Raw genomic sequence first — 27,033 nt, forward strand, 5'->3', positions numbered from 1 at the left:
CAAGTAAACACACATTCACACTCACTCACAGATACATTGATACCAACGTACATTCACACATTGGCTTATAAACACAAATTCACATTTGCCCCCAAGTAAACGCACTCAGGAGGCCACATGCTTAGTCACGCACGCTCACAAAAACAACAAAACCTTACAGTTCCACAAACCCGCTTCCTCATTCAGGCCTGGAAACCAAGCTGCGGGATCTGGATGTGGGCCGCAGCTCAGGCACAGCGACAGAGCTGAAATCCAAGCTGCTAGGCCCCATACGAAGGAACAGCCGAAGGAAAGGGAAATGAACACCCAAATCCACTCCGGCTTCTTGGGTGGCGTTGGGTGGAGGCCAGGCCAGGGAGTAGAGGCTCTCTGTCCGCGCACAGCAACCTCCAGCTAGGGCGCTCACGGCTTCCTGCTCGCTCGACAAACATTTTCGGCAAGAGCTAGTCCTTTATTTTATTTTGATTTATTTTACTTTCCTTTGTCTTAATTTACCTCGTTCTAAACGGACACAAGCGACCCAAATAAAACTTTAAAATGGGGGGTGAAGAAGGGAATGAGTCCGGCAGCAAGAGCCGGAGCGGTGTGGCCGCGTCCCGGCCGCTCACTGAGCCTGGCTGCGCCACGCCCGGTGCTTCCTCCGCGCTTCGCCCGCTCTCCGCGCCGCCGACAGCAGCCTGGAACCTTCAACGTAGCACAGAGAGAGAGAGAGAAAAAAAAAAAAAAAAATTGGGGCAGGGGAGGTTAGTTCGTTTCCTGAATTTGGTCACTGGTAGCTCAACTTGGAATACGGGGATATTTCAGGGCATCTGGGAGACCTGGGCTGAATTTTGATTTTATTTTTTGCTTTCAAATACCCGCTGATTGCAGGATCAAGACCTGGAGGGTGGTGTCTATGCAGCTAGAATCGCCGAACTGATTTTTAGCATTTATTCGATTATAAACCCTGGATTATTTAAATTTAAAAAACAGACTTTGGAAAGAAAGAGGAAGGAGGGTTGGTTTTAGGGTTATCTGTTGAATTTGAATTTGTCTGTGAAAGGCTTCCAAACCTGCAATTGCCCCCATTATTGACCACGTAACCCCCTGGAGAGCACGGGGAGCTGTCAATAGGGAACCTGGACTTGCCTGCATTTGGGCGGGAGAGGCCAGGATCCGGCTTGACCCTCCCCCAGTTTCTGGGTTGCGGAGGCGAGAATCTGGTTGTCAGACTATCAGCCTTGGTCCCCCCATCCAAGCCACCTTTCCTCCTGGGGCAAAAACTAAGCCCTAGGGGATCTAAGGCCCCCACGCCCGCAATGCTGCATGCCTCACAGGTGGGTGTCCTGCCATCTACAGAGCTAGGAATGAGGGGGCCAATTCAGCGGGGGAGAGGGAACGCCGAAGCTTTCATTTTGCCCACGTGCGGATGGCAATTCTAGACACTAGACACCGACTTCTGCTCCCGTCTCACCCCAAAATTGCCTCAGAACAGTCCCTCTGCAGAGGATTTGGGGTAGACTTTTATTAGAAGAGGGAGCAGAGCTCCTGTGGAAAACAGGGAGGTTCGGAAAAGAACCCCCTTCCCAGCTGCACCTTTATAGCTTATAGCTTCTCCACTCTGATTCTCTGCCCCCCCAAATCTCACCCCTTCTCAGATTGAGGTTTCCCCAAAAGAAGAGAAGGAGAAGAAAAGAAGATGGCGACTGAGAAAAGGGTTGCTGGTGGAGCAGCCATGAAGAAATGCAATAAATTCCTTGTTGTTTTATGAAAATTTACAACTTTGTGATAGAAGTTTATGAGTGGTTGAATCCAGCGATTGGCCGGCGCCGGTCATGTGGCCGGGCGATCGTGAACATGAACTTTTTATCATTTCCCTGGTGGTTATAATGCAGCATTCTTTTGGACACCACACCTAGGTCGGAGCACTGTCGTCCTTCAGGGCTCCAGCCTCTTGATATTTTTATACTTCAGTATCAGCTCGATAGAGCAAAAGAGAGAGAGGACGAGAGAGGGGGGTGAGGAGAAAAGAGAGAGAGGGCTAGAGAGGGAGAGGGAGAGCAGGAGGGGTGGGAATTACACAAAGAGAGAACCAAAAATAATTTTGATTCCTAAGTTAATTTGCTCACTGATCTGGGATTTTAGTCATCATGGAGGGTAAATGGACAATCTGCCCAGGACTGCAGCCTGATACTATTTTTCAAAGCCAGAACTTACTCCATTTTCTATGCAAATGTCAGAAAAATGAAACACCCTCTCTCCCAAGTCAGAGAAGGGGAAGCGACGGCTCTCACGTTGGGACAATATTATCTGGAAGCTGAAGAAGAAACTGAATGCTCCTTCTTTCCTCCCTCCCCATTCCTTTCAATCCGGAGGGGAAAAAATCCCAAGGTCTGCAAAGGTAAGGGAGATTCTACAATTTTCTTCGGGTTCTTTTGCATCGTTTTTGTAGGGGGGTGGGGCTTGGGTTTTTCTCCCTCCTCCCCTCCTCCAAGACGGGGCTGAACCCCACCTCTGGGTGATGCAGGGAGAAGCTTCCCAGGAAATTCGGTGGTGGAGAGAGGGGTGGCTGCTTCCTGGAGGGGGAGCCAAGGCAGGGGAAGCGGGAAGACGAATATAAAGGGGTCCAGGAGACAAGCTCTAAGTTGCCTTTTTAAGCTTGGAGGAGAGACTCAAGCGAAAGAGAGGATAGGGGCATCTGGGCTTCAGTGGCATCCAAAGAAGCCAGTCGTTATGGCCTCCGTGGGTTTGTCCCTTCCCCCTCCTGCCATCCCTCCCTTGTCCCAGCCTCTGGCTATTGCCCCCGCGCAGTTCTCTTGCCTGGTGCGGATATCGCCGGGTTCCCGGCAGCATTGGCATGTGGGGCGGTGGCGCTAAGGGACGTCCTGGTCTCTGTAGGGCCTGGAATCTCCGCCAAGGCCGGCGAGGGAGAGGAGGCGGCTAAAGAAACACAGAAAAGACAATTTACATAGAAATGTTCACTATCTCCCTTCGGAGACGTTTTTGAAATTAAAGGGCTGTGGGTGGAGACACCAAAAATGAGGGAGACCCCCCCCCCCCAGGAAGCTTGCCCGAGAATGCCCAAGTCTCTCGCCACTCACGCAGGAGGGAGCCTCGCTCTGCAGGGAGACAGTTTTGTGGTTTTCATGCGGTAGGTTACAGCTGTTGGTTTCTGCGCGATATTGATTCTATTATTTGCATTGTATTGGTATGGGATGTGTGGATTTCGGTGGAGGAAAAAATTGCCGTGTGTGTCTGATATGGTAACATTTCAAACTTTCCTGGGTCCAAACGTGGTGATTGTGAATAAACTGTTAAGTGCGTTTTTGTTTTAGGCTTGTAAATAAAAACAAAAAAGAAAGAAATGAAAGAAGAAAATAAGAAAATCCAGTTAAGAGACCTAGTGGTGTTTAAACTGGAAAGCTAACTGGCACTGAGCTCAGGCAGTCCCGTCCCCCGGGTGTCCAATTTATCTCTCAGTCAGGCCTTCTAGGGGTGTGGGGAGGGCGCAGAACCATTGGGCAGGAGACAGAGATTCCTCAAGTAGCTGGTGGGGGTAGAAGTAGGAGCCAGCCTTGAGGCAAGGACTTAAAAATGGGGCAAGGGAGCTTCTGGGGAAGTTTCCAGCTAAGAGATAAGTGACGTTGGCTGTGGAGGGCAGGAGAGATTGTGATTTAGTTTGGTTTGCACGAACATGTGATTGCTTTTCTCTTTCTTAAGACCAGATGCAGGACGTTCAGCCTCGAGCCTCTGGTCGCTCCGGAGTCACAGGGCCTGGGGTGTGTTGGAAGTGGGGGTATATTTATTATTTCAGCCCTAAGCTGGGAGAGTGCCACTTGTGGCGCGGGAAGGGGCTCTGGGGCCCGGGGTAGATGCCCTAGGCTCAGGCCCGGCCTGGGCGCAGGGAGGAACCGCTCGGTTTCGTAGCGAGAGTTCTCCGCCAGCACCCACGGCACTCAGGGTTTATTCTCAAGAGATACATTTCCCAAACCCACCCACACTAAAGGTCTTTTTCTCCTGTAGTCTTGGAGGGTTATAAATCCTCCCTTAGACAGTTCACTGTGACCCAAATTATGCGGTTTGCTGCCATCTACCGTCCGTTCGGAGACAAGCGGCTTCGGCGCCGCAAACCCCGCGACACTGCCCCGGTAGTGCCCGACGCCTGGAGCCCCGGCCGCGCAGGGTCCGCGGGATTTGGGGGATTTCGGGCCCACACCGACGCTCTCAGCTGGATCTTGGTTCCCCAGTGTGGGTTAGAGAACAGAACAAGTCTCTCCTCCACCCATCATCCTCGATTCCCCACTCTCCCCGCCCCCTCACCCGTCCCACCCATCCCGGCCTCAAACCTGGAGGTTGGGAGCGGAAGGGGAAGCGGCTTCTTCTAGGACATATTTTAAAAGGTCTAATTCTGCATCCAGTGGCCAGGGGCCCTGAACCAGGGTGGAGGGATCAGAGCCCAGACCCCCACCGCCATCCCCACCCCAACCCTCACCCCACCCCACCAAGGCGCGGGAGAGAATGGGGCCGCTTGAGAGATCCGAAGCCAAGGCTGTTTAAGGTTTATTTGGTTTTCTTTTCAGCCAAGGGAGGGGGTCGGCAGGGCAGGCGCCGGCCCCGGCAGTTCCACTCGGTTGTCAAAAGACAACCGGGTCTGTGTTCTCCTGGTTGGCTGGTGGGTCTTGCCAGTTCCTTGGTTGGTGGGTCCATGGTGAAGGAATTGAACTGAGTTTTCTGGAAACTGTTGGTGTCTGCAAGTGAGTGCCGATCCCCTCCCCCATTCTCGATCGTTTCAAGCGAAATCGACGTAAATATGATTTGCGAAAAAAATTGGGAGTCGGACTGGGGCTAAATCATTAAGGAACCACACCGTCGTACACTGGGTTAACTCGACTGCCTTCCCAGGAGGTGGTGGCCAGGGCTGGGCTCTGCGCCTCCAGTGCCGCGTTTGAACGTTTGAATATTGGCCCCTGTCTCACGGGTTACTGATTAGCTCCGGCTTTCAAGCCGTAGGAGAAAGCTCTGGCAGTTTCTTTAAAGGTGCTGTGGTCCTAGTTACTGGGAGAGGAATTCCAGGAAATTGCCTGTGGTGCCAGGCAAGCCAAGGTGTTGCCAGAGTCTGGCCTAGGGCTAGAGGAGCTGACGAGGTCGAGGGGCCTGGTGGTGCTGGCGACAAACACTGCGGCTACGGCCCCTGCACTTTCCGGGGCCTCTGGAGCCTGGGCCTCTGGAGCAGCTCTTTTCCGCTTTTCCGCAGTGAGAGTGACGTTCTGGCAGCTATAAGGACCGGCTCAGCGAATTCCTCTAGGCGAGGCCCTGAAGGAGCCAGCCTAGAAGGTCTTAGGTCCCTCCGAAATGGTTTTGCTTTTGGGCAATCCAAAGGACAGGTAGAGAAGCCGAGCTGGTACAGGGTATTGAAACACTTCAGTACCCTTGGGGTGCTCCTGGGCCTGGGGGTAGGAAACCAGGAGAGTGGGCTCAGCGCTACTGCCCAATCCCCCTAAAGATCAAAGAGTATGCTACTCATTTGCCTAATGGAAATGAAGTCTTTGTACCTTGATTTGCAGGGGCCAATTTTGGGGCATTGTGTCTCATCTAAAGAGCCTCCTCCAACCTATGGGAGTAATCACTCAGTACCCCTGGTAACATTTATGTTCCCCAAACCCACAGAAACAGAGTCCAGGACGAGAATTGGACTGAAATGTTTTCATCGAACACTACCCCAGCCAAAGCTGGGGGTGGTGAGGGAAGGTGCTCACCACCCCAAAGAGCTGACGGGGAGGGCTTTATAGCTTAGAGGAAATTGGAAGCCTGGAAAATGTCTCAGTCCCCTCCACACACACACCTCTCTCTCTCTCTCTCTCTCTCTCACACACACACACACACACACACACACACACACGACACACACAGACACCAAGGCAAATATCTCTCCTGAGGTTACCTATCAAGAATTTTACTCCTGAACTAAACACAACTTAGGAAACATTTTCCTGAGAGCTGGAATGTGTTAGCTTGCCCGCAGGACTGCAAACTCACAGCAGAGAAAATTAGAATTATAAATCCTGCCTGTCGGGTATCTGTACAATCCCTCAGTTATGTACTCAAGAATTGGTACGAAGTTCTATCCATCTCTCTGAACACACACTTCCTCATCGAGGCGGGGAAAGACACCCTAGACTGGCAGAAGTCTGTGCCTGCTGTGTATTTACATATTCCCCCATGGAGACAGACAGACGTCGGTGGACAGAACCACAGACAGATTTGTAGGGATCTGGCCCCAGAAACCAGTCGGTCTCTGGCCAGCCCTGCCCGCCTGCTCTTTTTCCCAAACAAACGGATCAGACGAATAAACGCTCATAAATACCTCTGGGTTTAGATAAGAGCGATGAGGCGCTATTTCCTTTCATGCCTGACTCCAGGCGCCCAGGCCCTGCCCAGAGGGGCTCCATCTCCAGACAAGCAACCTGCAGAGGTGAGGTTAATTTGGGAGCTGTCACTCTAAGGATAAGACAATTATTTTCCTGCTTCTGTCACAGGGAAATGCTCCCTTCCTCACCAGATCTCATTTTGCTCAGACTCTACCAAGAAGACTGCACTATTTAGTGCTAGGATGGGGATATTGTGGCCAGGGAGGGGGCAGGGAAGGCTGAGACCCAGGGCTCAGCCTCAGCAGTAAGGAGGAGGTTCGTCCAAGCACTCACTCCCACTTTTTTCCCTCTGTTCAAATGGCCCCTAGTCCACTCTAGAAGTGAGCCCAACCATAGCTAGATTTGGAATATTTATTGTTCTTCATCATCAGGGGTTTTAATTTATTTTCTTAAATGCCTATCAAAAACTCCCATAGAGTCAGGAAGTGATTGGAGGGATATCCAGGGATGGCCAGTTTGCCATTAATTTACAGCTTAGAAGTTGCCCTGAGTTCAGAGAGCCTTGGAGACCATGTTGCAACCAAATAAGTTCCCACCCTTGGTCCTCCAAGCTCGGCCCTCTACCACCCTCCCTAGTGTCTTGTGTACTGTCTTCAGCGGGCAGAACTCAACCAGAAAAAAGAGCCCAAAGGAAGGACAAGACAGAGGAGGGTCAGCCTGGCCTGACATCTGACTTTGTTCCATGCCCCGACCCCTTTTTGTCCCCAGGTCTGAGGGTTGTCATCCTTCACTACCTGGCCTGTGTATGCATATTAGAAGGCTGGAAATGTACTGTGGCCCTGTCTCCCAGCCTGGGCTTTCAATGCTCATTTTCCTTGGATGAAAGAGCCAGAGACATACACTGTCTCACACACCCAAGCTTGTAAGGCAGCAAAGCTGATGATACAAACGTGGGGTGTGAGAGGGAATTGTAGCAATGCTGAGACAAACAGAAGGGAGAGGGGATGCTGGCTGATGGCTGGAAGCTGCCTGCTGAGTCCCCAGGGGAACTCAAACATCCTTCTCTCCCTATCAAACTAGAGCAAAAACCAAGTATTGGGAAAGAATTAATTTTAAAAAGAACTGCCAGCTCCTCCAGACACTTGGAAGAGGAGTGGGGGTGTCTTTCTTTCTAGTGGCCTCTGACTACCTCAACTATCAAGAGGGTTTGAAGACCCACAACTAGAAGAGGAATGATTTCTTCCTCGTGCCCAGATTTACTGGGACATCCCTGATTCCTAAAAATCCTATAGCCCAGGCTATTCTTGAGATTGCAGAGAGTGCCGGAGTGAGGGTTATAGGCAGGACGGGGGTTAGACAAATAAAGTCACCTAGGCTGAGGGATACCCCTGACTCCTTCACTCCACATCACCAAGTGAGGAGAGGGCTAGTCCCTTTCCCCAGTGCCCCTTCCCCTGCCAAGAGTGAGCAGCTGCATACTAGAAGCAAGCAGGATGTCTTGGGCAGCTGTCGGGACACTGCCTTCCAAGAAGCTCCCAGCCTAGCCACAGAGCCAGAGGGGGAAGCTTGGGCTCAGACCCTCCTGCCAGCTCCCAGTCTTCTGGGTCTCCTAGGCAGTGGGATCTGGCCTGCCCCCCTCAGATCAGAAGGGTTGTGGAGAAGCAGGAACAATAACCCGAGGCTTGGAGGAGAAAAGGCAGATCTGATAAACAGGAAAAACCATGTTCGAAACCTGGGGAGGAGGGTGTTTCTTCTTTCTCGTCTTAGCAGAGAACTCTTCTCACCTTCTACCAACACAAAACCCTAGAAACAAACCTTCTTTAGCTCTCTCTCTCAAGGAGATTCGGAAACATTTACCCACCCCTCCCTGGAAGGAAGGGAGCCAAGCAACGCAGGGGTTAACTTTTCTGAAAACACAATTAACTTTTTCCTATCCTGCGTGGGGTGGGGGAGAGATACATTTATTTAATCACCCGGGAGTGGGGTGGTCTCAATCTAAACGCTCCCTTCTCCCTCAAAGGCACAGAGCCTATTTCACATATCCTACGTAGGTGGAACAGGACGCGTTGTGTTGTTGGGGAGAGAGAGAGAGAAAGGAGAAGGAGAAGGAGGAAAAAAAGGTTGATAGGTTTGTGCGCGGGTCCCTCGTGCGGGCTGCGCTCCTCCTGGGTGCTATTTGACAATTCCTGCCTCTGCCATTGGTCAGTGTTGGATCAGATGGTTGTATTTCCTTCTGGCCCTCACTGGCACCTCGCCATCCCCCCTCAGCTAAAACCCAATCTCGGATATACTACTAATAGGCGCGGCGCTCGGACTATAAAACACAACAAATCATAAACCCGGCGGAGCAGCAGCGGCCGCGCGCGCCTCCCCTCCCAATGAGTTCCTATTTCGTGAACTCCACCTTCCCCGTCACTCTGGCCAGCGGGCAGGAGTCCTTCTTGGGCCAGCTACCGCTCTACTCGTCGGGCTATGCGGACCCGCTGAGGCATTACCCCGCGCCCTACGGGCCAGGGCCGGGCCAGGACAAGGGCTTTGCCACTTCCTCCTATTACCCGCCGGCTGGCGGTGGCTACGGCCGAGCGGCGCCCTGCGACTACGGGCCGGCGCCGGCCTTCTACCGCGAGAAGGAGTCGGCCTGCGCACTCTCCGGCGCCGACGAGCCGCCCCCGTTCCACCCCGAGCCGCGGAAGTCGGACTGCGCGCAGGACAAGAGCGTGTTCGGCGAGACGGAAGAGCAGAAGTGCTCCACTCCGGTCTACCCGTGGATGCAGCGGATGAATTCGTGCAACAGTGAGTGAGACTCCCCGTCGCCGTCGCCCTGGCTCCCGTGGGCCCCCACCCCGGGACACAGAACTCGTGAGCGTCCCCCCCCTCCGCATTCTCCCACAGGGTGCTGGGTGGGCATCTCGGTTAGGAGATAAAAGAAGATTGGGCGCCTGCTTGGCGCTTCTCGCCTGTCCCCGGGTAGGCAGAAGTTACAAAGTTTGCAAAGTCCCAGGCGCTGGGAGCCAGGGGGAGCGAGTGGGCTCTCCTGGGGCGCCTGGCCAGAGCCGGGGGTTCCAGGACAAGCAAGGAAGCAGGGGACTACAGTCACTGGCCTGGCTTTACTTGGCGCCCCAGTCCCCTCTCCCAGCCCTGGTAGGGTCCCCCAACCAAAGACGGCTCCATTAAAAACGGAGTGCGTCATGCAAGGGGGTGGGGGGTGACGCTGGAGAGGAAGAGTTGAGTGTGTCTGGGACTGTGTTTCCCGGAGGGTGGGGGGCTGGGGCAAGATGAGGCACCAGGAAAGGGGTGGTAGTTAGAGGAGGGAGGAGGAATAAGGGGAAGGAAGAGAGAGGAAGCAGGCGGAGCGAGAGAGAGGGAGAAACAGGCGCGGGGTCTCAGGTTGGATTATTTGTTGGCCTGAAGTCCCAATTGACGTCCATTAGCCAGACTCGAAAGTGAGGAGCCGTTAATGTGGACTATGGATCGATCTACGTCATTACGGATTAAGGGCCTGGATTTATCATTGGGTGGGCGGGGTGGGGGGAGCTGGATGGATGGAAAGGGAGGGAAAGACAAGATGCAACTAGGAAGACACACACCTGGCCCGCCCCTCCCCCCAGGCTCAGGTGGGAGTTCAAACTGCCCCTCCCCTCCCCCATCTAGAGTCTTGACAGGCGGCAAAGGCCTAGGAGACCGGGAGGGAATCTGGAGGGGGCGCTGGAGGAGTGCGAAAAGGGGGAAGGAACCGGGAGAGTGGAGGGCATCCCGGTACAGGGTGCAGACTGGAGTCTGTGTTCGAGGGTCGACTAGGGGAGGGGGCCTTGGGCCCGCTGAGCCCAGGCCTCAGCGTCTCCACTCTGCGTAACAGGTTCCTCCTTTGGGCCCAGCGGCCGGCGAGGCCGCCAGACATACACGCGCTACCAGACGCTGGAGCTGGAGAAGGAGTTTCATTACAATCGCTACCTGACGCGGCGGCGGCGCATCGAGATCGCGCACGCCCTGTGCCTGACGGAGCGGCAGATCAAGATCTGGTTCCAGAACCGACGCATGAAGTGGAAAAAGGAGAGCAAACTGCTCAGCGCTTCTCAGCTCAGTGCCGAGGAGGAGGAAGAAAAACCCGCCGAGTGAAGGTGCTGGAAAGGGAGGGAGGACGAGAGGGGAAAGGCCTGTGGGAGCCAAGGGCGTCGGAGAGCCCCGGGAAGGAAGGCTCTCGGGTGGGGGAGCCAGGAGGCTTGCTCTCTGGCACACGACAGGCGGGGCCAGCGCTCTCCTGGACGCCCCCGCCCGCACAGCTCCAGGCGGGTGCTCAGAGGCCTCACTGCTCGAGCCCACCAAGCACCCCTCGCCCTTCTTTCCCGAGAAACCCGCTTCAGCCTGATCAGGCTTCCCAGTGAGAACTGAGGATCGGACTCACTTGATGTTTCCTGGAAGCAGAGCAAAATGCTCTTGTTCCTGTCGCGTCTCATTTCGTCCATGTCCCCGGTGCACGGTTCAAAAGTAGATTCGCTGTCCCCTCAGCGGGGGCCTTGAAGACTCCCTGATCCCAGATCTGTCGTCTCTCCCACCCCCTCCCTAAAGCCACTGGAAGGAGCACATACTACCTAGAAGTAAGAAGAGGAGCCTCAGAAGAAAACAAAGTTCTATTTTATTAATTTTCTATGTGTTGTGTTTGTAGTCTTGTCTTAGCTCTGGACGTGAAATACTTCGGTAATAATATTAATATTAATAATAATAATAATAAAGATGTGAAAACTCGACGCTCGGTCACCTCCGATCTTCCCCTGCCATTTTTTCCTCTCCCCTAACCCCCAGCCTCTCCATCTTTCCTGAGCCAGAAATCTTCAGCAAAGGCGAGAGCCCTGGCCCGCCATAGCGGGCCCTGTTCTACTGGGAAGTTGCAGCTGAGATAAAGGCTAGAGCGATCAGTCCTGGCCAGGCCCCAGCGCTGCGTTTCCCTGGTGCTGAGGTTCACAGCCGCCTCTCCCCGTGCAGAGTTGGGGGATGGAGAGGGGCTGTTTCTCTCTCATTCTTTAGCCTTTCCTCCTGTGTCTACAGCACTAAAGGAGCCACTCAGGCCCCCAATGCTGTCTTGTGGAGATGGAGCCATCGGGTCTGGGGGCCTCTGCAGCACTTTTCTGTCCTCACCTCTGCAGAGGCTGCTGGCCTTAGAGCTGTCCACATGGCCAGGTCTTCACTAGCCTTGGCCCTCTGCTCCCTGCCTGTGGCTCTGGAGACTGAAAAATGGGGCCACCGGGTATCTCTCACCCTGCAGCTGAAGGCTCCAAGTGCCCCTTCCCATCTCAAGTAGGAGATCTTAAGTAGGGGAATGTAAAGCCACCAGCCAGGCACAGGCACGGCTCTCCCTTGCTCCTTGGAGACCCCGGGGCAGGAGGCCAGGTGATGGGGCATTTAGTGTCATCCTCTCAACCCAGAACAGCCCATTCTCTCTCCGCTCCCACAGGCACCCAGAGGGCAAGCTGTGGGCACTGTTTTCCTTTATTCCTCTGCCCTCTCGCTCCCTTTTTAAAGAAAATAGTCACCTTCTAATAGGGGCCCAGCTGCGGCGGTCTCTGGCCGCCCAGCGTCCTCAACAAACCGTGTGGGTCCTTGGAACCCCTTTTCCGGGAAGGCGGCTGCCACCAGGCAAATTCTCAAACTGCCCAGCTGCTAATGAGGGGCCTGGAGTGGGGCCTCCGAATGCTATAGCCGAGGAGGAGGGGAAGGGGTCCTGCTTTACAAACTCGCAGACACATGTTACTACTCAAACCCAAGCCGCCGACACGGTGGCCGCTGCAGTCTTTTCAGCAACTAGGCCGCTTAGCCCCAGCTGTGCTGAGCTTCTGGGGTCCCTGTCCTGCTCTGCCACTCCCCAGGCCTGGGCTAAGGACCACCAAAGAGGTCAGGAAGGGGATTTTGAACTTCCAAGTGGCCCAGGTGAAGCGAACGCTTCTCCTGCTGCTTTTTCAAGCATCGGGTCCAGCCCCACGCTCGGCCTGGGAGCTGTGGACAGCAATAGCAGTCCCTCCAGGATGCAGGTCGGGCTGAGCTCCGGGGAAAAACCGTTGCAATAATTGTTTTTCACACACAACTTCCAACCCTTCCCCCATTTCCGCCCCCAATTCAGAGACTTGCAAAGCCCGAAAAAGGGAAAAGCAACTGAATCTTTGATCTCATCCAAAGTTAAAATAATAACGATGATGATGTAGGGAGAAGGACCCAAGTAGAGAAGCTAACCCCACCCACAAGAAAGTGGGTAAAAAGCCTAACGCCTGCTCTAAAACGCTCAACCCTGTGGCTGAGCCTTGGCCGGGTTTCTTCCTCTCCCGGCGGCTGCAGGGAGCCAACAAGGAGGCAGCCGCCGCCGCCATGGCGGTCTCCCGCCCGCGCTCCCGCCGATCGCCGGGAGGTGGCGCGCTCTGCTCAGAGGCCAACGCCAACCTTCTCCCTGTTTCTCCCCCTTCTCCTTTTTTCCCCCTCTCTCTGAGGCTCGCATTGAATCGGCCCTAACGATTCTCGGATCGTCATTATTTGTAACCATAGAGCATGAATTACCTCTTGAGGTCATCAGCGAGAATTTACGACTGGTCAACAAAAGCACGTGATTCCCTAACGCCCCCCCACCCCCCTTCCAACCCCCCCCCATATTTGGCCGCATACATAGCAAAACGAAGTACAGTGCATCGCTATAATTCATTAATACATCATAAATCGTGAAGCACAGGGTTATAACGACCACGATCCACAAATCAAGCCCTCCAAAATCACCCAAATGAGCTCGTACTTTGTAAACTCCTTCTCGGGGCGTTATCCAAATGGCCCGGACTATCAGTTGCTAAATTATGGCAGTGGCAGCTCTCTGAGCGGCTCTTACAGGGATCCCGCTGCCATGCACACCGGCTCTTACGGCTACAATTACAATGGGATGGACCTCAGCGTCAACCGCTCCTCGGCCTCCTCCAGCCACTTTGGGGCGGTGGGCGAGAGCTCGCGCGCCTTCCCCGCGCCCGCCCAGGAGCCCCGCTTCAGGCAAGCGGCTTCGAGCTGCTCCCTGTCCTCGCCCGAGTCCCTGCCCTGCACCAACGGCGACAGCCACGGCGCCAAGCCCTCAGCTTCGTCCCCCTCCGACCAGGCGACCTCGGCCAGCTCCAGCGCCAATTTCACCGAAATAGACGAGGCCAGCGCGTCCTCGGAGCCTGAGGAAGCGGCGAGCCAGCTAAGCAGCCCCAGCCTAGCTCGGGCGCAGCCAGAGCCCATGGCCACCTCCACAGCCGCGCCCGAGGGGCAGACTCCGCAGATATTCCCCTGGATGAGGAAGCTTCACATCAGCCACGGTAATTCTCTCTTTTTTGTCTTCTCAGCTTTCCTTCTCTGCGTTTTGGGGTGGGATGGGGGGACAAGGAGAGCCTGGCTTTCCCCCCAAATATAGATTTATTTTTCCAAGGGGGAGAAGTCTCTGAGAGAGGCCTCACAGCTTTGTAGACAGAGCCAAACAGGGTCTCTCTGTGATGGGGGCTATTTTTAATAATTTGTTACCAGCTTCGGCTTAGGTTTTTATTAGCTCAGCTATACCAGCATTAGGATAAAGGATGGGGTTCATGTAATGTGGGGAAGAGTCCTGCTTACCCCTGAAATTTTGAGACTACCGCTAGCAAAGAAAGGGTGAGCAGTAAAAGGAGCTTTCCGGGGCAAAAGTGCAACCGCTCCCCTCCCTCCGGGGCAAGCGGCCGCCTGAGCCCAGCCAAGGGTGAGGCACTAGGAGTGAGCAAGAGACAAAGCCGGGCGCATTGGCTGCCGGCAGAAGTGGGGGATGCGGGAGAAGGGGGTGCAGAAATCGAGCTTAAATGTGGGCATCTGGAGTAGAGAGGATTGGAGCTGTGGTGAGCTGGGTGCCGGGACGCCTGGGTCCTGCTCCCCCGCCCCCTCCCACCCAGTGCCCCCTCCCTTAACCGGAATAACATTGCCTTGCGGCTTTCCTCTATCTGCTCCAGATATGACTGGGCCGGACGGCAAAAGGGCCCGGACCGCGTATACCCGCTACCAGACCCTGGAGCTGGAAAAGGAGTTCCACTTCAACCGCTACCTGACCCGGCGACGGCGCATCGAGATCGCCCATGCACTCTGCCTGTCGGAGCGCCAGATCAAGATCTGGTTCCAGAACCGGCGCATGAAGTGGAAGAAGGACAACAAACTGAAAAGTATGAGCCTGGCTACAGCCGGCAGCGCCTTCCAGCCCTGAGCCCGCCCAGAGGAGCCCAGCGGCCCAAGAGCCCGTGCCACCCCCAACCCTGGCCCCTTCAATCCTCCCCGCACTGCCGCAGCCCGCTGGGGACCGGTTCCCACAAGCCTGCCTCGCCCCAGCCTTGTGTTAAGATATTTCGTTTGGTCTTAGGTCTTCCTGTGGCTCCCTTTCTCCTGGACTGCTTATCTTGTTATTATTGTTAATAATAATTATTATTATTTTCCCTCCATGCTCCCAACTCCCTTCCACTTGCCCCAAATCCACCAGTGTTTCTGAATGTTTGTGTCTGTGGTTGCAGTCCTTCCCCCAGGAAAAAAAAAAAAAAAAGAAATTCGCATGTTTAATGTGAACTCTCCCCTCCCCATCTGTGTTCTAACTTATTTATAAAAGGATGATCACTGTATTTTGAGTTTCAGCTGGAAACTTCTCTAAGGGGCAGCAGTTGAGGTGGGGTAGTACCGCAGTGGGGCCAAGCTGAGCTGGCCTCGGAGATGGAGTCTCTTTTCATTCTCCTCTTCCTCCGTCCCCATTCCCCAGGCCCAAGTCTCCTAGGGGCTTGGTTCTAGGGTGGGAAGAGGTTGGGGGATGACCAAAGGGGTAATATTGAGAAGAGAGAAAGAAGATAGTGAGATTTAAGTTCCTCCTGCCTGGGTAGGCCCCACAAGGCCTGGTCTGGGAGTACACGGAAACAAAAATGATCCTCAGTGTAATATGTCTTGTGTATTTCTCTGTGAATCCATAGGTCTGGCTAGAGGGCCCAAAGCTTGTAAATATGGGGGTAGTCTGGGTCAGACCCATCTGTTCCTTACCCATTCGCTTCCGAGACCATTTGTAGTGAGCGAGCGGATGCTGTGCTACGTGTGAAATCTGTCTTTGCGGGGCCTGTCTCGGTGATTCGCTTTGGTATTTGTTTGTAGCTTTCCTTGAAGTCAAATAAATGTTTCCCCCACTCCATTGCCCTTCCACTTGTCTTTTCTCCGAGGGGTCTGCCTCTCCCATCCTGGGCACATCCTGGACCATTCTCAGTAGATCTGGGGTGCAGGGTAGAAAAATTAGGCTCTCCCCAACAGCTCTTCTCAGTCATGTAAGTCCCTGGCTTGGTCAACAGTGCTTGGGCCAGGGAACAGACCTTCATGCCTGGGGGACTTCAAGGCCCAGAAACCCCGTGTGGGGAAAGGCTGAGCTAGACTCCATCCTGGTCTTCTACTAGCTGGCCAAGGAAGCCTCTGGAAAACCCTTCTGGGAAAGTAATTTGGGCCTAAGTCCTCAGCAGGAGGCTCCTGGCCTTTTGGGAGTGGTAGAGGCCTGCCCAGCCCTGTGTCTCCTACTCTAAGTCCCAATTCAGTTCTGCCACCAACTAAAGAAAAAAAAAAAAAATCGGCTGGATTTCAAATGATTTCTCTCACCCTCAGCCTTCTCTACCCTTATCAAGGGCTCCTTCTCTCCAGGGGCCCAACTGATCTTCCCTCTTGATTAGGAGTTGGGGTCCTTGCAGAAAGATCCCTGGTTCCCCCTTCAGCCTGGCCCAGTCCATCTCCATCCAAGTCAGCCTCCACCCTGAGCGCAAGAGTCAAGTCTGGACACTTACCCGGTCAATCCCTTCCAGCTTGGCCCAACTTCTTACTGGACTTGGGGGGAGGGGGAGCTGGTGAGGAGGCAGCCGTGGGTCGTGGAGGCTCTACTTGGCCCTCCTTTCCCTTCACCCCTTGACTTTGTCCCCCTTTGTCGATAGCAAACTATCCCAAAAGTCGCTATGACATTTAGATGTCAAATGGATAGGGGTTTTATCTCGAAGTTAGATCGTAAAAATCGCCGAGAAGTCAGACAGATACCCCTCACTGGCTCGAGAAAGTCACGTGAGGTCCATAAAGTTAGTTTTATGGTTTTGGGGAGTTGACACCACGCAGTATATTTCACATTCTCCAGAATGTTAAGTGACACTTTAACTGCTCGCTGTGGTGGGGAAGGGGGCAGAGGTAGGTGAGCACTCTCCCAGCCTAGAGCAGCAGGACCAGCCCAGAAGGCAGCCACGGCCCAGGCCAGCACTCCCGCAGTAAGTCTCTTTTCAGCTTTCGCTTTTACCCATTGCGATTCTGGGGCTTGGGACTGGGAGAAGGAAACTTGCTTCCAGCTGGGGCTGTGGGGCTGTGTGGGGGATATTTGGCCTGTTTTATGGACTCAGTTCTAAGGGACTGGGTGCCTGAAGTGAGTGCTCTCAGTTTCATAAGGCCTCAGTGGTCTGGGGTGCCTGGTTTTTACTAGCAAGAGTGTCTGCCTCTGTGGAGAAAAGGGTTTGTGTGGGAGATCCATGCTCTCTCAGTGCCAGTGGAAATTTAGGGACCAAGAAGGAGGGGTGTGTATTGATGAAAGAAGGGGCCACTGTGGGGGGCCACTTCGCTGCTGGATATCTTGAGACAGCTATCCCCCCACCCTCAGGAAATAAACTTTATGACATTCATTTGTGAGGGGTGTGTGGGGTGCACTGCTGGGCACTTTTATCTGGGTACATCTGAGCTGAGAAAAAGCATCCGGTAGGCGGCTGCTGTGGGCTGCTTTGCCCTGGGGTGCTCTCTGGCTTTCAGATCTTTGAAGCTCATAGAAGGGGGTGCCTTCGATCATCTTGGGCCTCATCGGGCTTATCTGGGATGGGGAGCACAGCGCTGCTTTTGCCTCCACCTTCAGCCTGTTGGTCCCAAGCTAATCTTTCTCCTTGGCCTGAAGTAGGATCCTGAAATCAGACTAGGGAGCGGGCAGAGGGTGCAATCCCCACCTCCCACGCCAATTCAAAAACCTAATTCTTGATCATGAGTGGGGGAAGGTAAGAGCTTCTTCTCTTGCCTAGAGGTGTTAGGTGCTTAAGTAGAACTCTGGCAAGCTCTCCATAAATAAAATCAGCTCAAGAACTCAGATCCCTCCACTGTCGGGAGGAAATCGACGCAGGAGCTGGAAGAGAAAATAGGAAAGTGCTCTTTTTTCCTCTCTTTTTCCCTCTTCTCTTCTGGGCACACCCCCAAAGGCGCCTTTGTTTTGCGGCACCATAAACCAGAGAGACTTCAGGATTTGATCCCTAGAGATTCTGTTATTTTCTAAGGAAAAGTCACCCTTCTAAAAGTCAGAGGCCTCTTCTCCACCAAATTGACCCCCCCAAAATTTAAGACCCATGGGGCCAACCACTCTGTCACCCCTGCTGTCACCAGCCTGCCATCCCTTGATTCAGCTCACCAGCTGCCATAGGTAGTCCCTGAGATTGGAAATGTGGCACCGGGAGGGGCTTCCGATCTTTGGGACAAGGATGGGATCATAAGACTTCCTTTTTCCCATTAAGGGACATTGGAACTCTCTCCCTCTCCTCTTTCTCCTGAAGTCATTCTCTATTACCTGAGCTCTTTATCCCTTGGCCAAGCCTGACTTATAGGAGAACCTTAACAGACTTAAGAGCAGAGTCACCTGGTTTGAAGACACATCATCCCAAGAATGAGGGCATTTGTATCCCTTAGAAAGGAGACACAGTTCATCTCCCAGAGGATCCCCAGCATCACTGGAAATATAAAGAAGCACTGGAGGCATAGCTTCCACAGTCTTCCACTCTGCAAGGCAACAGAGTTGACAGACATGCAGAAAAAGCTCCACAAAGGAGAATCTGACCTGGGTCTCCAGGGGAACCCCATTCCTATTGTGCTCCTGGCCTCACTCTAATATACTTCCCTTTCTTAAAGCCCTCCTGGAAGCTGAAACCCCAGAGATAGCAAGTCCTGCCCCTGAAGAATTTTTTCTTTGCCCTCTCTCATGTCAGTTCTGCAGATTCTGATAAAGAGTGCTTGGGCTGGCGGCCCAGGGACATCTACTAGGCATATCTGGTCAGATTTTCTAGGATGGCAAAGAGCAACATGGGGTGCCCACTTCCACCTCAGTAACCAAATCCTTGAAGGGAGATGCCTGGAGAAGATACCTAGGCTGGGCTTTCCTCTTTCCCACTTCAGACTCCCTGAGCTGAACCCCAGTCCTGCCTGAACCCCAACCAGGACAAGTTGGGGGAGGCAATGAGAGGTGTGTAGGGATTTCTGGTGCCAAGAACCCTCTCCTCCGGACTTCCCCCAGTTACCTCTCTCTAAGAGAGCTGCTTTACTCTCTCCAGGGCTTTGCTGTCCCTCCTCTCCCACCCGCTTCCTCTCCCTGCCAGTCCAAGCCTCAACCTCTTGAGCTACAAGCCAAGCCGGCACCCCACCCTCATGCCAAATCCTCAACCTGGGGGCAGGCCCCAGGGGTGACAGCTGGAGATTACGGCTGCAGTTTCTCTTTTCCCTCTGAGGCCAGCCTGGCTACCACTCAGTGGACAATTCAATTTTGATTTTTTTGTTTTGTTTTATTTGGTTATTTGTTTTGTTTTGTTTCTCTGAGGCCAACGGGTGGGAGGAAGTATAAAGAAGTGTAAACAGGAAAGCCAGCCGGGCCTGGAGTTCCAAGTGCCCATATTTCATTGGCTTCCTCTCCATAACTGTGGCAGGGACACTTAACCCTTCCCTGGCTGTAAGAAGTTATTCTCTGAGGGCTGGTGGGCAAAATGGGAAGATCTGAGAGGAAGCTCCTTTCCCCTCCTGGTTCCTTTATCCCTGGGATCAGTATGACAAGGATTCAGAGCAATGGAGAAGACGAGGGCTCAGCACAACCCTCCGAACTCAGTCCCTTCCTGGGACTACTCTCCCCAGCACAGACTTTTCAGCTTGGGGTATCAACCTGGCTAATCCTGAAAGACAGGGCTAGCAAGAATGAGCTCCCCTCTTTTGAGGGAGAGGGCTTTGGTAACCCTTCCCATTTTTGGAGTTTCTCAGAGTAATCGGATTTTGAGGCTGGGATCTGCCCACAGCGAGATTTATCGATTGCTGCAGCACTGTTACACATCCGTATTAATTAACCCAGACACCGCCTGGAAATCGAGCTGTTTGGAGAGGGGAAGGGAGAAGTGGGGGCCCCTTAAGGAGAATGGGTATTTCTCCCTAAGTGACTCTGAGGTTGAGATTGGAGGGCCCTCTGCCCATGAATCCTGTGGCCCTCCCCAGGCTTGAAGCCCCTGGAGTTCTCAGCAAGGGTAAGAATGACTTAGTCTCTACAGTTAGCTCCACACGCAAGGCTCGTGCTGGTAGTGGCGGCAGATGAAATACCTTACAGGTTGTTCCGCAGGCCCTACGGCACTCTTCCTTGTCTCTGGCGGGTTTCCCCAGCCCTGTAATGCTCTGTCTCCAGCAGAGGTGAGCCAGCATCCTTCCTAGAGGGGTTAACCTCCCCCGCTCAGCTTCCTTTCAACTTCTCAAAGGTTGAGAAGCTTATGATGGTTTTCTAGTTTGGTTTGTTTTATTTTGTGTTAGCGTCCTGTTTGTTGGTGCTAGTGATAGTCTTGTGGCCTTCTGCTTTCTCCTCTCTCCCTCCCTCCAAAAAAGTGATTAAAATCTGTTAAAGGATTTAATTAAGAGAGTTAAATGAAAAGGAAGGAGGCGCAAATGAGTTGGGGGAAAAAGCCCACACCAAAGCTATTCTCAACGATTAAATCGCCATTTTAACAATATAATGGAGTTTGCATCCTGAAAGGGGAAATCAACGCTCATATCTCATCAATAATTCATAGAGTCCGGGATCATGCAGAGGTCAGCAGACGGGGGCCGCAGCGATGGCCTACGTGGGGCTCCGAGCCGCTGCAGCATACAATACACGCCGCCGGCCGGCCGCACTGCAGCCGCCACCTCCGCCACTGCAGACCGGAGGTGGGGGCACGCTCGCAGGTTTAGGCGGAACTTTCTCGTTCTTTCTTTTGGCGAATTTACTGACCGCAGGCTCCACGAGGAGAGGGGGAATTTGGGAGCCTGGAGAGGACTGGACTTTGGGCAATTCGGGAACCTGTCGGACCCCAAAAAGCACCTTTTCCCAAGTTTTAATCTTTCTCTTCCCTCTCTTCTTTTTCCTTTGTGATTTAGGCGTCTCCTCTCTTGTCTCTTCTCTCCCTAAAGTTCTTCTTGGAGAGAAAAATGCACTCTTTGCAGCATCCTCTAGCTTCTCCTCCCTGGAAACGGTTCCCAGGCTGCCAGGCCGCCCTCTGGCCTGCTTGTCCCCGAGTGGATTCGGGCTGAGCCTTGCGGCTTCGCAGCACAGCGGCTGGTTTTGGTTGCAGCGATCTCTGACCTCGCAGCCCGGTGGGATAGGGATGAATGCATCTAGGGAGGAAATGTATCTCGAAGGCCCCAGACCGTCTTGCTGAACCAAAGGTGACCCAGGCTAGATGCAAAGGTCAGCATGGAAAGACCCACTAAGGGGAGAAGTGGAGGGAAAGTGTCAGCCTGTGTGGGGCATCTCCTCTTGGGGGATTTGGAGGCACGGTGGAGGATACCTTATTTCGGTGCTTCTGCAGGCTTCTCCTTAGGTTCGTAGATCTAATTAGTTTTTTTTTCCCCCATGTTTTCTGAATCCCAAGGGATCCCAGGGAAGGAGAAAGAAAATCCTTCCCAGTCAGAGGTGGGGGTCTGGAAGAAGATATTTGGGCAGAAAGGAAACCGAAAGCGCGCGGGTTGTCCGCACCGCCGCTGCGCCGGACGAGAGGCAGAGGCTGTAACATCCCGGAGCTGCCAGTAGAGTCCGCCTTAGACCAAGTTCACAGCCAGGCTGGGGCCTCGGAGGTGCCAGCGAGCGGCCGCGCAAGGTGGCCCCGGGCCCCGCATTGTTGAGACACTGAGCTCTCCCTCCACCCCTGTGAGCACAGCAGTCACCTCTGCTCCTGAGGAGCCCCTGCTCCAAGCTCTCTCCACCCTTCACCCCGAAATACCCTTCTCCAGGTCAGCCCATTCTACTGCTCCCTATAGGTCTCCTTCTCCAGCAACTTCTGCCCTACTCTGGGGGTCAAAAATGAAGAAGGGCGGCCGGTCAAAAGCCCTTCCAGACATCCCAATAGAAGAGACCGTTGAAATTGCGTGAAGTAAGTTCCGCGTCTTTTTCCAAAGAGTTATTTAATAGTCCAAAAAAAAAAAAAAAAGTCCCCTAAGGGTCTAAGGCTCTGGAGTGGGGACATTGGCGAAGAGGGGAGGGGTAAGGAAAGCGTTTTGCCCTGGGGTTTCTGCGGCCGGCGGCGTAGTAGAATGAGACCCTGGGTGGTGAGGCCAGTGTTATTGGCAGAGGGGGTCGCAAAGTTGGAGGGTCAAAAGTTTACAGCATGCGTGAGCAGGCGCGGCGGAGGCGACTAGCGACGGGGCTGGGGTGGGACGGTGGGGGAGGGGGCTGTGTGTGTGAAGACAGAAGAGAGAGCCAAGGATGCTGAAAGTTAAGGAAGACTTGTGGATTGCAGAAGTGAGGGAGCAAAATTGAACAGCGAAGAGGCAGATGTCTGGGGAAGGGAAACTGAGGAAGGAAAAAACCCTTCTCCAAAAAGGGCGAGACTGATGGTGGTGGTGAGTTGTACAAAAGACAGCGCTTAGGGTGTGGTGAACCCTCTAAGCAATTTTCTCTTCCAAAGATAATCTTTGAGTCACCATGTTAAATTTAATTAAAACCTTCCTGGCCCCACACATTTTAGAAATTCAATTAAATTACCCCCACATCTTTGTAGGACGTCTGGCAGGGCCAAAGAATGCTTCCAATGTAAAGGTTTCATTTTCACTAACATCAACCCACCCTGGTTGCCCTAAAGGGGCCAAACTATTGGCTCTTCCAACCTCCCAACCCTGGGAGAGGCAGGCCTGTTTTCAAGAATTTGTAACCCCCAGACTGTGTCAGGAAGCTGGGGTCCATGAGCATGGGCCAACACTGGAGTCTTTCCAAACACCCATTCCTCTCTTCAAATCACTCCAGTTTAAAAACTTGCCTATTGAAAGATTCACTTGTTAATTATCTCACTCTCTCCCAACCCTCCATTTGTGTGTTCATCTTGACTCCCTCTCTTCCTATTTGGATGAGGGAGGAGAAATGCAAAGGAAAAATACCAAATGGCCTCACGGAGATACTTTAAACTAGAGTTGAAACAGGAGACCTGAAATGAACTTTGAATCCATGCATTAAGCTTAGCTCATAAGTAAATGCCGAGAGAGACTCAGTAATTATAACATTGGGGCATATGCCTATTTTGGGTATTTAAATGACTGCTGTATTATGGGATGTCATCATATTCTCTTCCAAGCATTTCATGTAGGATGTACACTGTGGGTGTTTTTCCTGCCAGGATGGAGATAACCTGAGGGTTTCTGTAAAGATGCCTTTTTAAAGGTTTAATATCAAATTTCAAATAGTTTTAACCTGGGCTTTTGACTAAACCAGTTGGGTGCAGGTCCTTATTTCTGCATAGTCGTTAGGTGAGTTTCTCTGCAGTGTCAGACCAGGAAGGAATTCCTGGAGTCCTGAAGAGACAGATGTCAAAGGCTGAGCTAAAGAATCCATCTCCTTCTATTCCAGGACAGAACATTAGCAAATTTAGGTATAGACTGGAGCAACCCAAGGTCCTGGGCTAGAGAGACCCAGGATGAGGAATGAGTGGCTTCTGCTATTCAAAACCAAGCTGGGTGCCTTGGGGAGTTCCTTCCTGACCTCTCCCTACTGGGAGGATACCACTCTACCAACTAGGCTGGAGCCCTGTCTCAGTCTGTAGACTTGAATTGGGAGGAAGGGGAGTCACCTGACCTATCTCTGCAGGTCCTTAGGAGGCTGGAGAAAGGGAGAAGCCTGTTGTAAGCAATCCACCAGATTCTAATCCTGGAGAGGCAAACCCAAGAAAATCTCACCATCTTAAATGCCTTCTTGGTTTGCTCCTGAACCTTCTTGTATGGGTCATGGGGGTAGGCAAATGTGTTACTGTATTGATGAGAACGATTCTTTGGCGCAGGGGGAAGCTATTGTTTTGTATTTAAAGAACAGTTAAAGCTCTGAAAGTTATGTCTCCAGCTTTGACCAGCCCAGTACAGCAGATACAACTTCTCTCAGGGTTCTATCTTCCCCAAACCTGCTGGGTTGTGTGAACCAAAATCTTGGCCCCAAGAGGTGGAGTGCTCATTTCTAAGCCCTGGAGCTTACAAAGTTCTTGCAGAAATGAGGGTGCCTCTGACACTTGGGGGAGCAAATAAAGCAGATGGAGTGGCAATGGAGTTGGGATCTGGGCCCTGGCCATGCAGATATTTAGCGGTAAGAGTCAGGGAAGGGGCCTCTTGCTCAGGCCTGTTCTCTGGGGCCCAGGTGCCCAAAGCCATGCTTTCAATTTTCCCCATGCCAGCCTCATTCTCAGGCCTCAAAAGGATCCCACATGAAATCCCACCCTCTCCCTGGAACCAGAGCTGACAAAAATATGGGAATGATGGAAAATCAAAGCAAAGCAGGGGCGTGGCTGGCTGAACCCTATCCGAATGGGACTTTTTTGGGGTGGGGGTTGGGTGAAGAGAAGGTTCTGGCGAAAAGTAGAGCTGGAGAGGATGAGCTGAATCAGATTTCTGCTCTGTCATTTTTTCTCCCAAGTAATGACCTACGCAAAATTCAATATGACCCAGAGAACTGCGCGAGCGTATTATAGTAACTGCCTGCTCGTGGGGGAGGCCCGGAGAGAGGTGAACCGCGGGTCACGGTGTCTAAAAATTATTAAAATGTTTGAGAGCCTCGTGACGCGCCTAGCTGTTTAACAAAGACTGCCAAAGTATGAGATTAATACGAAAACTTGCGCTTCCAAAACAAAAACATACAAAAAAAAGTCATGTTCCGGCCTCTGAGGGAGCCCGTGGCTCTGCCCGCCGCCGCGGTCCGGTTTTCCGGACACATAATAGTGGACAGGAGCGAGCTCAGCTGCTGCCCAGTGCGTCCGCGGGCGGGTCGGCGGCCGGCGGGGCTGGGGAGCCTCCCGGTGAGTACCCTCGCCCGCGCCCCCTCTGGGCCTTTTTCTCCGCCGCGCCTCCGCCGCCGCCGCCGCCGCCGCCGCCGCCGGCTGGGGACTCGCCTCCGCTTGGGCCTTCGGTTTCCCTCCCTCGTTGAGTCCCTTCTCCCTGCCGACAAAAGGTGATGATTCCTCGTGGACTGGGCACACTCGGACTGCGGAGGGGGACTGGGTGGCGCGAGGTCACGCTATCAACCTGTGGCTGCCAGGAGAAGGCGGCTGGCAAGCCGCGGAAAGACCCGGCAGCGCAGGGGAGGTGGCTCCGATCCGCGCATGGCCCCTGCTCTTATTTTATTATTATGCGAGTGTCTGTTGGTATCCTTCTGGGCGGTGGAGGGGAGAGGCAGCCTCCTGCTCCGGTGAAACCCGTCCTGGGAGTTGCCCATAAACCCTGTCCTCCAACTCGGACGGCTGGAGGGGTGCGGGGGGTGCGGCGCCTCGGTGGGATTGGCAGGTGGCGGCTCCCAGCGCGCAGAGGAGAAAAATCTCTGCTCTTGGGCGCCAGGATCAAGGATACCAAAACCCGCGGTGGCTGTAGCCCCCGTTTCTTTCTCTTGGGGTGCTGGGGCACCTGGGCCGCATATGAAGTGTAGAGCAGCAGAGAGGCTCGGCAGCCCGCCCAGCGGCCCTCCCAAACTTCCGAAATGCCGACGGGTTGGACGGGTTTCCGAGAGTTGGCGAGTTAAGGACAGGAGGTATGGGGTAGGGGAGGGGCCCGGCCGGTTGGAGTGGGTCCTGGAGACCCTAAGTGACCTTTGACAAGACATGGAAAGGTCCCTGCTTGACGTTAGGGAGCTGCTGGGTATCCTAGCAGCGCATTTTGTCTGTGGGCCCAGGGCCAGACTCTAGTATCCCTGCCCAGATTGGGGTCTGAGATTACCTATTGGACCCTCTCCTGGCAAAGACAACCACAGTGTAATAGTTTGCTTTTTTTCCCCAAATATGTGTGAGTTCAGCCTGTCTGGGAGAATGTTGATGTTAGAAGTCAGGCCCAGAGGCGAATATTGGCAATTCCTAGATTCAAAATGAAAGGAAAATCAGAGAGTCTCTGGACCTAGCTGTGGGCAGGTGGGAACTCTCCTCCTACCAACCTGCAAGGTCCTAGGACTGGGGATAGGCAGAGACTCTGGAGTGTTGTACTTAGAGGATTGTTTTTGTGTTGTTCCTGTATTTGTTAATGAAATTGATATTATTTTGACTTTCTCACTGGAGATGCGAGTATTTCTCAGACCTAGGGAGTTGAGTAGGGAGTCTGGGTGGGGTGGAGGCTTTTTCTATGCACATTTTCCCGTACTCTGTTACAGCTTTCACAGTCTCAGTTCCCTCCTGCCCAATCCCCAGACTCTCTGCTTAGTAAATTCACGGCTTTTGGGAGCCTCAGGAAGTGGGTTCGGAAACTCCAGATGCCCATTTTGGTCCTACCAACAGCAACCCAAGCAGGTGGCTAGGCGAGTTCGTGTGTGTTTAGAAGGAAAGGACCCGCCTGGGGCTAGGAAGGTGGGGAAATGGGGTTCCTCCCCACACCTCCCCTGGATAGTCCCCCTCTCCTGGCTCCCAGGAGGTGTGAGAGGCTGGGAGGGGTCCTATATCATCTGGCTGCATCTTTTATGGTTCCTCATTGCCCTTCATTCGGAAATGAAACGCCTTTGATCTTTTCTCAGGTTGTAAACGGAATTGCCCGTCATTAAATATCCGGGGCCCCATCTGGTTGGTCTCCCAGCATTTTTCTTTACAGCTGTTTCTCTTTTTACCATTGAATTTTTCCAAAAGGACTTTTATTACACCTCCTTCACACCAAGCCGCCTCTTCCTCCTCCCTTCGCTGAGAGGCGCTTTGGAAAATATCTAGATATTCGTTTGATCACCAACTAAAGGCTTGGAGGGGCACAAGAAGCCGATTGGGGTTTTGTTTTTGCTTAAAAATAAAAAGTCCTGGGGGGAGGGGAGGGACGCGAGGGCACCCAGAAAGGCCTGAATCTGACTTCGCGGCAGCCTCAGAATGACCCTTCCTCCTTTTGTGCTTAGCTAATGTTTACATCTCATAATTCATGCGCCACCGAGAGTTGCGCGGCGGCGCGGCGGCAAGGTTCGCGTCCCTTTGCGAACTGGCTGCTTGTAATTCTAATAGGAGAATTGAAAACCTTGTAATCCCACGAACGGAGTCGCAGTGCCTTTTTCTGTTCCCAGGGCTCAAAACTAGAACAAAACGAAATAAAACCAAAGCACTCAAACCACACCCCAAACGAAGAACACGCGGAAAGTAGGAGAACTGGAAAATTTCTGGGCCAAGAAGATCTGTCTGTCTTCTGTATATACCCTGTAGATCCGAATTTGTGTAAGGAATTTTGTGGTCACAAATTCGTATCTAGGGGAATATGTAGTTGACATAAACACTCCGCTCATATTTTTCCAGAAGAAAAAAATATATACGTATTATTTTTCTGAATGAGGAAAATCCGGTGACTGGCCACACGAAGACGCCTTTCTCTTTCTTCCTCTTTCTTTTCCTCCTTCAACTGGTTAGAGATGGAGAAATCATCTACCTGAACTCTCCCCCACGCCTGCCCCTGGGAGCCT

General features: G+C 53.1%; 3 protein-coding genes and 1 long non-coding RNA gene across 7 annotated transcripts in view; 3 read left to right on the top strand and 1 right to left on the bottom strand.

Moving 5' to 3' along the window:
* Positions 1–1,853: 1,853 nt before the first annotated feature.
* Positions 1,854–11,102, top strand: HOXB6 (homeobox B6). Of its 3 annotated transcripts, none has more exons than XM_003931227.4 (3): positions 1,854–2,380; positions 8,616–9,140; positions 10,204–11,102. In XM_003931227.4, exons 2-3 carry the CDS (start codon positions 8,726–8,728, stop codon positions 10,461–10,463), a joined length of 675 nt encoding a protein of 224 aa, XP_003931276.1. In that variant the 5' UTR covers positions 1,854–2,380; positions 8,616–8,725; the 3' UTR covers positions 10,464–11,102. The 3 variants fall into 3 exon arrangements, with proteins under 3 accessions (XP_003931276.1, XP_010340154.1, XP_010340152.1); XM_010341852.3 differs by having other exon boundaries at positions 8,648–9,140; XM_010341850.3 differs by having other exon boundaries at positions 1,854–9,140.
* On the bottom strand, positions 2,792–16,394 carry LOC141581864 (uncharacterized). The gene is made up of 3 exons (XR_012514643.1): positions 16,163–16,394; positions 15,384–15,605; positions 2,792–2,919 (listed from the first exon to the last, which is right to left on the bottom strand). It is a non-coding gene; the product is annotated as an uncharacterized LOC141581864 (long non-coding RNA).
* Positions 12,974–15,528, top strand: HOXB5 (homeobox B5). The gene is made up of 2 exons (XM_003931229.4): positions 12,974–13,666; positions 14,324–15,528. Exons 1-2 carry the CDS (start codon positions 13,105–13,107, stop codon positions 14,569–14,571), a joined length of 810 nt encoding a protein of 269 aa, XP_003931278.1. The 5' UTR covers positions 12,974–13,104; the 3' UTR covers positions 14,572–15,528.
* HOXB3 (homeobox B3) overlaps positions 15,628–27,033 on the top strand; it is a 42,080-nt gene continuing 30,674 nt past the window's right edge. The window contains exon 1 of one of the 2 annotated variants that reach the window (XM_039475721.2): positions 15,628–16,627. The gene's annotated coding sequence lies outside the window, so the exon portion shown is untranslated. Of the gene's footprint in view, positions 16,628–21,845; positions 24,580–27,033 lie in introns of those variants that run through there. The other variant, XM_039475723.2, reaches the window with a different exon arrangement.

The sequence above is a fragment of the Saimiri boliviensis genome, chromosome 17 (assembly GCF_048565385.1).
Source record: "Saimiri boliviensis isolate mSaiBol1 chromosome 17, mSaiBol1.pri, whole genome shotgun sequence".
Taxonomy (NCBI): domain Eukaryota; kingdom Metazoa; phylum Chordata; class Mammalia; order Primates; family Cebidae; genus Saimiri; species Saimiri boliviensis.

Bases quoted from the DNA above. Each gene is read 5' to 3' on its own strand.
- HOXB6 (XM_010341850.3), top strand. From the start codon at position 8,726: ATGAGTTCCTATTTCGTGAACTCCACCTTCCCCGTCACTCTGGCCAGC. The intron at 9,141-10,203 runs GTGAGTGAGACT...TCTGCGTAACAG, and splicing joins GCGGATGAATTCGTGCAACA to GTTCCTCCTTTGGGCCCAGC.
- HOXB5 (XM_003931229.4), top strand. From the start codon at position 13,105: ATGAGCTCGTACTTTGTAAACTCCTTCTCGGGGCGTTATCCAAATGGC. The intron at 13,667-14,323 runs GTAATTCTCTCT...TATCTGCTCCAG, and splicing joins GAAGCTTCACATCAGCCACG to ATATGACTGGGCCGGACGGC.